A 10684-nucleotide genomic window follows, 5' to 3' on the forward strand; every position below is an offset into this window, starting at 1 on the left:
GAAACTCCCCTGGATCTCGGGGGAGTCCTGTGAAGAGGTGATCTCAACAGAGACCCAGTTGTTGATCTGCCTCCACCCTGAACAAGCAGGAGGCTAGGGGGAAGTAGAAGCCACTGGCTGGCCTAGGAACTCTTAACATAAAAGTTTTCCGTAGTTTAAAACAAAAGAACCAAAGACGTGACATGCTCTGTAACAGACAGGTCTCTGCTGAGGAGATGAGGTGTGGACCACTTGCGCAATGGGATTGTTGTTATTGTTGTTATATGCCATCAAGTTGGACCCAACTCATAGCGACCCCTCCTTGTGTTTTCCAGGCGGTATCACTACAGAAGTAGATTGCCCAACCTTCCTTCCGAGGAGTGGCTGGTGGGTTTGAACTGCCAGCCTTCTGGTTAGCAGTTAAGTGCCTTAGGCCCTACGCTACCAGAGCTCCTGCACAATGGGGTAGTGGGGACAAATGGAACAAGTGCAGATTCCGCTCTGGCTGTAGGACTTGGGTCAGCCATTCCACCTCCCCAGACCTTCTGAAATGAGAGCATCTCTACATCCTCTTACTGCTGAGACATTCTTATTTTTCATGTGTGTACTCAGATGGCTCTCATCAGGGCAGTTTTCGAAGGTTCTCTCTCCTTAGCTGGGATGTTGTTGTTGTTGTTATGTGCCATCGAGTCGGCCCCGACTCATAGCGACCCCTCCTTGGGTTTCCGAGGCAGTATCACTACGGAAGTAGGATTGCCCAACCTTCTTTCCGAGGAGTGTCTGGTGGGTTTGAATGGCCAGCCTTCTGGTTAGCAGTCAAGTGCTTTAGCCACTATGCTACCAGAGCTCCTTTAGCTGGGATAGTTGTGAGGATTTTAGGTGAGAGGTGGATGTGGGCACTCACTCCTGTAAAGCTGGGAAGTGGCAGGGCATTCCAGTGTGAGGAATGACCTATGTCCTAGTGGGCAAGCGAGTCTTTACACAAACATCCATAGGAGGAGGCTGCTATTCTGTGACATCTGACAGTCACTGTGCACCAGTTATGTGCCTAGCACTGTACTCATTGGAGAATACCAAAAAATATGTAGAAACATCTCTGAATGTTTTCCCTCATTCATTCCTCCCTTTCCCCTTGTTTCCTGTATCTGCACTTCCCTGTGGTTAGGACATGTAGACTGGACCCTCAGCTCCAGGGGTGGAACCTATGCCAGTCTGTACACCCCATCCTTCTGGCCACAGGGAATAATGGTTAGGAATGAGCATGTCCTGAGCCTCTCCCATCACAGTGAATACCCGGACTTTTGTTGGGAATCCTGGGATACAGATTTCCTCTTTGTTCCTGTACATAAATAAAAAACATGTAGTTCTAGAAGCTTCTCACAGCTATTTTGGGACGCTGAAGCTATCCCTAGAAGAAAACAGAGGATAGACCTAAAGAAAACAAGTTCTTGAAGGCAGTCGTATTGTTAGCCATTTCAGTTATGTGAGTCAATAAATTAGCTTTATAGATTAAGCCAGTTTAGGTCGGGCATTTGAAAAATATTTACAACCAGAAGCATCTAATGACTCTCTTTACAGTACAATGTAATTTTGTACTCAGGATGACCGTTGCCCAAGACAGTGTATCTAAAGGCTGAGTTATTTGGTGCACAAAGTTAGAGTCACAGAGATCAATGAAGACTCCAGCAGTAACACAATTTCTCAATGAGGCCAGTGGGGTTTTGATGGTGGAGGGGAAGAGAAGTGTGACATTCCATACATTTACTAGACTATGAATTTCTTTTCTGGGAGAATGAGGTATTTGGGAGATCAGGGTGCATATTTGAGATGGGGACAGATTGCAGGGAATTTTGAAAGCCAAGCAGATAGATTTAAACATAGTAGTTAAAAGGAAGTCATCATGGGGTTTGAGTGGCAGAGGGACATGAACTGCTTTAAGAAAGAATGTCAGAGTGAGACTGGATGGAGCCTGTTGAGAACATAGCACAGAAGGTCAAAGAGGAGACTGTTAACAATGACTCAGACACTAGGTGACAGCACTGGAATGTGTGTTTTTTTTGTTTTTTTTTTAAAAAAAAAAAACAAGTATTTACTGACACTCGCCTGGTTTGAGGTCTTTTGCTGGGTGCTAGGAATATAGGATGAATAAGACTGGTCCCTATCTTCAAGTAATGTTAAGGGTGGAAATTGGGGAAGACTTCACAGATGGATGACAGTGGAGATGGCTGTGACAGTGTAGAGGAAGTCCTCACAGGGTTTGGTGACAGATGGGACCTTGGAGTTAAGGGAGAAGACAGAGCCTGAAGCTAGCCATGGAAATAGAGAGGCATTTTGAAGGCAGACTCAAAGATACAGGGTTCTTTCCCAAAAGGCCTGGCAGGTGCAAGTTTCCTATCCTTGAGGACCTGGAGAATGGTGATGCTGTGGGCAGAAAGTGATAAAGGTAATAATAAAAGATGGTTATGAATACTTACTATGTGGCAAGTACTATTAATTCTCATGATAAATATATGGAGTAGTTGCTGTTATTATCACTCTCATTTTGTGGATGAGGAACCAAGACACAGAGAGGAGGTAGCAGAGTCAGAACAAAAACCAAGTTTAATTCCTGAGCCTGCCTTCTTAACTCCTACACTAAGCTGTCTGGGGAAGTCTTCTGCATGCAGCAAAAATATGATTCTGAAACATTTTCAAATGACAACAAGCCTTTGTGAAGAATGTTTGCTTCAGCTTTAAGATACTTTCCCATCATGACATGGGTAAGGTCTAGACTTCTCTGTTGACCCCAAATAATAAAAACCATCAAACGTGAATAAATCAAAGCGGTTCATTGTGATTGCTTAGCATGAAATGTCTGCAAAATGCAAGACAAGCACTGGGTAGTTATTAGTCATACTTTAAAGTGACTTTCTGGGAGCGTCTCACAGTTGAGACTCTGGCCAAATGTATGAGAAGGACAGGATGGGAGGGTTAGAGAACCTGAGCCCCGTTTCCCCTACTAAAGCTCTTGAAGGAGATGACAAAAACTTAAGACTTATCTTCTCCATCTATATAAGGTAATGTATGGTGCATCTCAAATCCACATAAGCAATAGCTACCATAGGTTAACATTTGAACTATCTGCCCACACAGAAATCACATTTAGAAAAAATTATTGAATGATGCTTTAAGAGACTCAATTTTGTGAAATTATTTGTTTCCATTTGGAAACACTAAGTCAGATGATTCTAAAAATGGGGTCAGTGTGGGGGCTGGTGGTTGCCATTATGGGGAGTGCCTTGCCAGGGTTATTCTTGGCTTCAGCCTTTTCAGGGTACAGAAGAGATTGCAGGTAATTAATATACTTGATTGCAGCTCTCAGGGTTTCCACTTTGCTGAGTCGTTTCTCCAAATACTCCTCTGGGAGGTGATGGCGGAGCTGGGCATAGCCTTCGTTGACACATTTCACCCGCTGCCTTTCACGCTCATTCCTTTTCCGGATAAAAGCCGGCCCATAGGAGTACTCACACCTTCTGTAATTTGGGTAAGGCATTGAGAAAGAGAAGGGGCAGGATTCACCATAATTCTCCATGATCATAGAGTCACTGGAAAAAGGCAGCAATGACAGCTCTTCAGAGTAAGGGGATGGCACTGGGGCTTCAGGGTACACGTGGAAAGTGACCACAGGGTCCAGAAAGAAGGACCGGGTCAGTGGCAAGTGGGTAGAATCAGAGAAGACAGGCAGTTTATCTGGCAGATTGGAGTAGCTTCTATTGTCCATCATTCCCTCTTTAACCTAGAAATACAACCAAGCTTATTAATTTGACCAGATGAAAAGACAGTAGATGTCATTTGCTTTTAAAGACTTTACTGCTTTGACAAATAATTTCTGAGATCATTCTGAAAACTTATGGGGTAACATTATTCTGTGGGTGGTAACAGGAGATTTTCAATGGTACACAGAAACAACATTAAGTAACACTGAGTCACCTTGTGAGAAAGTTAATCCTCTTTTAATCCTTGTCATTAGAAAGATATAGCCTGAGTCTCATGATAGTGTCTTCTGCAGTACTGTAGAGCGCTTTCTAACCCCTCAGATCAAAGTCTCAAACAAGCAGTAGTACCTAGCTGAGGAGACCCGGTGGCGCAGCAGTTAAGCCCTTGGCTGCTAACTGGAAGGTCTATGGTTTAAGATGTGATAGTCTGCTTCTGTAAAGATTGTTGTTGTTGCTGTGTGCTGTCGAGTCAGACCCGACTCATAGTGACCCCTCCTTGGGTTTCCAAGGCGGTATCACTATGGAAGTAGATTGCCCAACCTTCCTTCCAAGCAGTGGCTGGTGGGTTTGAACTGCCAGCCTTCTGGTTAGCAGTCAAGTGCTTTAGGCACTATGCTACCAGAGCTCCCTCTGTAAAGATTGTTGTTGTTGTTATTATTGTTAGGTGCCATGGAGTCAGACTCGACTCATAGCGACCCCTCCTTGGGTTGCCGAAGCAGTATCACTATGGAAGTAGAGTGCCCCATCTTCCTTCCAAGGAGTGGCTACGGCTTTGGAAACCCTACAGGCCAATTCTACTCTGTTCTTTAGGGTTGCTATGAGTTTAAATTGACTCAATGGCAATAGGTTTGGTTTGTTGCTTCTTTTTGGTTTAGTATCTAGCTAGAATTTAATCATATTTTTACTGCTAACTCTATATTGTTAATTTTACTGATTTCACATTTACAGCAGTGATATAAAGCTTCTTTTAAAAATGAATCTACTTGAGTAAAAAATGTGATTTAAAGAAAAATATTAGTAACACAGGTGGAACATAGAGGTGATGAAGACTGTGAACCAAACCAAACTCACTGCCATCAAGTTGATTCCAACTCATAGCAACCCCCTTTGGGTTTCTGAGGCAGTAAATCTTTATGGAAGTAGAATGCCCAGCCTTCCTTCCACGGAGAGGCTGGTGGGTTTGAACCAACAACCTTCTGGTTAGCAGTCAAATGCCTTAGGGACTGGGCCACCAGAGCTCCTTTAAGACTGTGAAGGTATATGCAAATGAAGTTTGGGAAACGTTGAAATACCACAATATTCAAATACATGTTGGAGAAATGACAAACTAGTTAATGCTCATGCAACCTCACAGGCATACGCAATATCTGATATACAAGGAGCAAAATAAAAATTAAAAGTAAGAAAGGCATTATTTGCTTTTAAAATCCACTATAACTTTCTAGAAGTCATTGAGGCTGGAAAAGCCCTGAAATTACTGCCCTGAGATAATCTTTAAACTTTAAACCAAAAATATCCCCTGATATCCTCTTTAAGCCAAACAATAGTTTGGTTAGTAAAGAATGTCTACTTTGAGCAGTGGGCTCTTTTAAAGAACTATCTACATAGGATCAAACTGACCACATTATCTCCAAGGTTAGACAGGAAGCTTAAGGAGGCAGTAAGTTTATGTTAATGAAGAAAGAACAATTGGAGAGCGGGGAAGGAGGAGGAGAAAGGCTGCACAACTTGAAAAATGTGATCAATGTCACTGAATTGTACACCAAGGAAGTGTTCAATTGGTGTATGTTCTGCTGCTTATATTCCGAACCACAGCAAAAATAAAATTATTTAAATAATAAAAATTAAAATTCACTGTGAGAAACTCCCCTAGTTCAATTTACAAATTTTCACTTACACAGAACATTACATGTGTTGAATAAAATGCATCTATTTTAGTTTAGTTTTTCTTTTTGTCCCTATGAAGCACTAGGATAAAGTATTATACCCTTGTAGGTCCCACACTAGGAGCTCTGGTGGTGTAGTGCCTAAGGCATGTGACTGCTAACGAGAAGGCTGGCAGTTCAAACCCACCAGCCACTCCTCAGAAGGAAGGTTGGGCAATCTACTTCCGTAGTGATACCGCCTTGGAAACCTAAGGAGGGGTCACTATGTGTGGAACTGACTCCACAGCAATGAATTTGTGGTTTTTTTTTTTTGGGGGGGGGAGGTCCCACACTAACATATTTCCTATTTCCGAATAGGTCTGCATCCATCTAATAGTTTTAACCACCATTACTTTTTGTCTTTGTAATAAGGTAGTCACAACAGACTTTACAGAGCCATTGAGTTTAACCAGACAACTGGAAATCAGAGTAGTGCTGTTGGAAAAGAGAGTTATTCATTCAGTCCTAACACCTTCTAGTTTCAATCTTGGCTCTACCTTTCCTAGCTATATGTTCTTATACAAGTTCCTTAACCTGTCTTGAATTTCAGCTTCTGCCTATGTCCAATTGAGATATTAACTAGTCTGCAGGTGGTTGTAAGGATTAAATGCAAATACATACAATGTACCAAGTACAAGAAGAAACTCTGATGGTGCAGTGGTTAAGCATGCTCAGCTGCTAACCAAAAGGCCTGAGGTTCAAACCCACCAACCTCTCTGTGGGAGGAAGATGTGGCAGTTTGCTTCCATAAAGATGGAAACCCCATTGGGCAGTTCTATAGGGTCCTATAGGGTCACTATGAGTCAAAATCAGCTCAATGGCAATAGGCTTTAGGTTTACCAAGCACCAGCATTAGTTCTTTTTCTCGTTCCTTTCTTCATGGGTGAATACTTATGCAGTATCCATTTCCAAACTGTACCTTACAGAAAACCTGCCTTATATTTTTTCCCTAACACTGGAGAACGAAAATATTTATCTAGTCAAAGCACATTGGTTGAGGATGAACACAAAAAATAAAAAATGAAAAGCAATGGTGGTTGATTATCAGACTAGCCTCCAGAAAGGAAGGAAATAAGGCTGTTAATTTCTTGGGGGTTTGTTTTTAACAGCTTTAGGAAAGGTTATTCTTTGTGGTTGGCATATACAAAGGAAAAACACCAGAAAGCCAGTTTTAAGGTATGTGGCAGTTAAAGTACTTGGCTGCTAACCTAAAGACTGGCAGTTTGAGTCCATTCAGAAGCCCCTTGGAAGACAGGCCTGGAGATTTGCTTCCAAAAAATCAGCCACTGAAAGCCCTATGGAGCACAATTCTGTGACACACATGGGTTCTTACTGAGTCGAATCAACTTAACGGCAGCTGGTATGTATGTTGTAAGGTTTGTAGGCAAGATTACATAACATTGGCGCTTGCCTGTCTGAGCCACAGGCTAACACTCTGTGGCTCCTCCATGTAAGTGGGAAAAGCAGCCTCTAAGCACTAGAACTCAAGTGCAAAAGAATGTGTTCCAACTCTCGTGAACAAGCCCATCAGGTATGGCCTCTCAGAAGATGAGTGACTGTGGCAACAGAAGGGTGGCAGAAATTGGGAGTCGGGGAAGATTATAATGAGTCATGGTGAAATAGGCTGGAGAAGGAGCAAATGCAGGACAAGCTCTAACGCAGGGCGGCTGAGAAGAGGGCATTAAACCCAATTAAATATTATAGCAGAGGGACAAGAAACAAAAGATTACAACTTACTGACAAAATGCCCTAAAATAACTAATATACTCAAAAATCTCTGAAGATCAAAAACGAGCCAAGATTATGTCAAAAAGTTGCTGAGTGGAAAGAGGAAATTCCCAAGCCAGGAATTCTAGAGAGTAAGAGATAAAGAACACTTACTTACGTAAAAGCTGCCACATGACGCCACAACAGGTATTAGAGCCTGGAACTACATTTCTCACAACAGCAGAGCCTTATTTCTGCCTCTAGCCCTAAACCAGAACTGATTAACAAGTTACCAGTGTGTTCAAAGACAATTATATGTAACAATACCGTGGCATGGAGTTTGACACCCTGAAGTATAATTTAAATATCTTAAACCTTGAGTGAGATGAAATCTAAGTGATCTATATTTGCCATGAGTAATTGAAAGTTTCAGGTTTTAACAAGAGTTTGCATAAGTTTCAGAAAGAGAGCCTGGTGTCTCTGGAGACACGTCGATGAGCTTTTTCTGTGCAGCATTTCCAGTAAGTTCATCAATTAATGTAAAAGCATTTAGATGGAGACATGTTTTATTCAAAGAAGGAAATTAACCACAAAACAACAGAGTAAGAGAATGGGAAGGGGAGAAAAAAAAAAAAAAAAGCAGTGATGAAGAGAATCAGGATAGGAAGGACAGTGGGAGGCTGAAAGTGTTTATAAAAATTGAGTACAAGTTTTAAAAGAAAGCAACACAGACTGTTGGTGCTGGGTGCCACAGTTCCACATACAATCATGCACAGCTAACACACCCACCCGTCTTGAGAAAAACTCAGGTTTCTATCTTAGACCTCTTCTGGGAAAATGACAAGGATTTAATGATAAAATCCTAAGAGATTCTGGATGTTCTATTGAGCATAAAATTTTTTAACTTTCAGAGATATTAAAAATATCTAGCAAAAATACAAAAAGCTGTAACTACACATGATGGGTTTTAGAGCTGGAAGGGACCTTGGAATTCCTCTTCTCCAAACCCTCATTTTTCAAATGAGGAAACTAGTGCACAGAGAGGTTGACTTGGCTGATGATGCAAAGCTAGTAGGAGAATATGGACCAGAACTGAGGTCTCGACTTCAAACCAAAATGCTTCCACTCCTCCAGAGTGGACGATCCACAGCAAAAATCTGGATCTTTGAATATATGGGCAATATTTGATAGTTTAAGATAAGTGAGTAATCAGATAGCTAACAAAATTCACCACTTATCAACCTTTCCTAGGGATTTTCTTAAAACCATCTTCTTCCCCATGGGCCACTCTGGAGAAGCCTCTTACCTGAGTTTTGTCATCAAGATGCTGTAGTTCGGGCTGGGTCAGACTTGCCAGATTTATAGGTGATCACTGGTGACAATATGCAAAGTAGCTTATAGTTAAACAGAACTGCACAGTTCTGGTTTAGCTTTATTTCCTACCTAATACGTAGATATGACAACACACAACATTACTAAATAAAAGTCTGCTTACAAAACTAGACTCTTGTAACAGACTCTTCTGTAAAATGAATGACCCCCATGTATCTGAATTATTTTTTTTACCAAAATTACTTATAGAAAATATCTTATATGTATAATACATATATATATTAGACAATATTCTTTTAGATAAAGAGCAGAACCAGAAAGATTAACATGGCCTTTAGATTAACATGATCTTTAATACTAACTACAAAATCAATTATTTTTGGTTAGATTTGTGAGTTTAAAATATTTGTTTTTACTAACCAAAAAATCCATTTAAAAACACAAGCAAAAAAACCCACCAAATCTACTGTCATCCAGTTGATTCCAACTCATAGCCACCCCTAAAGGACAGAGTAGAACTACCCCATATGGTTTCTAAGGCTATAGATCTTTATGGAAGCAGACTGCCACATTTTTTTCCCACAGAGCAGCTGATGGATTTGAACTTCCAACTTTTCACTTAGCAGCCACATGCTTAATCACTGCACCACTAGCAAACCAAAGCCACACTCATTGCCACCAGAGCTCCTTAAAAAAACAAAACAAAACAAAAAACCCTACCCATTTACAGCCTCTAAAACTTTACTTGTTATAAATTCAATGCAATTTAATTCTAGTATAATTTTTGCCTAAATTTTTTTTCAGTAGAAAAAACTTTAAATTCCTTAATATATCAAAATGATATTACTTTTCAGAGCCCTAACCAAGCACCCAGAGAATCTCAGTCTCTTCCCACACATATGCACAGATAATTTAGTATCAGAATTTTATGTTTAGAATGGTTTAAAACCGTAGCCTCACAAAAGGGTACCAAATGTCATTGTAGCTTCACATTTACCCTATAGGCAAAGAGGCAGTGGTCAAAAGCAAGGAGACATGGACAAAATGGTAGGTGTTCAAAATTATTTTTATTGTTACATTCCCAAGAGGACATATGAAGAAAAAGCCAGTTATCCAATAACTATTACACGTCTCCAAGGGAGGCACCAAGACCCTCAGTCCCAGTTCAAAGCTGCACACACTAGAGCTCACACAGTTGCCTCCCAACATCCAGAAATGCTGACAAATATATGTATGTCATCAATCCAGGAGGCTTGGGTTTAAAAGAAAATGGCTTTATTGCAAGCGTCCACGTCCTTAGGATGCATCCTTAAAGATACCAGAAGAAGATGGGAAGGACCACACACACACCAAGACTATGTTTAGTCATTAGAGTAAACTAGCAAATGGCTAGTTTGTTTTTGGATGCATTGCATCAGACATCACAGTTCATAAACAGACTCTGCAATTTTTTGTGAACAGCCACCAGGCATTTCACATCCAGTTTACCCATGAAGTGCTGCTGCAGGCCAACCAACTGCCTAGCTAATAGAGTCAGTGCAAAATTCAAAATGGCTAAATCAGAACTTTGATGAGGCTGGCTACACTGCAAAATACAAATGAAACTTGAAAACAGGAGGTAAAGTCTATTTACAAAAGTTTAATAAAGTGACTTGAGAAAAGTTAAGTACTTCCCACACATCTCCCACCCACCCCCTGCAAAACAAACAAAACCTGAAAATTATCCTGAAAAATAAGTTAAAACTGTATGGTTAAAAAGAGAATGCTTGTTCCAGGTAGAGGACTTCAAAATAATTTACAAGGCAGATTTATTTATATTAGTAAAAGTCACAAATAGGAAAAAAGTTTATTAGCTGACATTTGAGATGTGTGCTTTCAAAAATGTCTCTATTAATACATTAAGGGGAAAAAAAAATACAAAGCACATTTTTACTTCCAGTTTTGAATCTTCCAGTAAGAGTCTGGTGAAATCAGTAAGGAGGTTAG

At 40.7% G+C, this 10684-nt stretch overlaps 1 protein-coding gene across 1 annotated transcript; it reads right to left on the minus strand.

The window, feature by feature from the left end:
* Positions 1-3196: 3196 nt before the first annotated feature.
* Positions 3197-3742, minus strand: ASCL3 (achaete-scute family bHLH transcription factor 3). Its single transcript, XM_007954944.2, has one exon. The coding sequence runs from the start codon at positions 3740-3742 to the stop codon at positions 3197-3199; it is 546 nt and encodes a 181-aa protein (XP_007953135.1).
* Positions 3743-10684: the final 6942 nt, after the last annotated feature.

This window comes from Orycteropus afer, unplaced genomic scaffold, assembly GCF_000298275.1.
Source record: "Orycteropus afer afer isolate SDZICR_OR568_19922 unplaced genomic scaffold, OryAfe1.0 scaffold00014, whole genome shotgun sequence".
Lineage (NCBI taxonomy): Eukaryota > Metazoa > Chordata > Mammalia > Tubulidentata > Orycteropodidae > Orycteropus > Orycteropus afer.

Bases quoted from the DNA above. Each gene is read 5' to 3' on its own strand.
- ASCL3 (XM_007954944.2), bottom strand. From the start codon at position 3,742: ATGATGGACAATAGAAGCTACTCCAATCTGCCAGATAAACTGCCTGTC.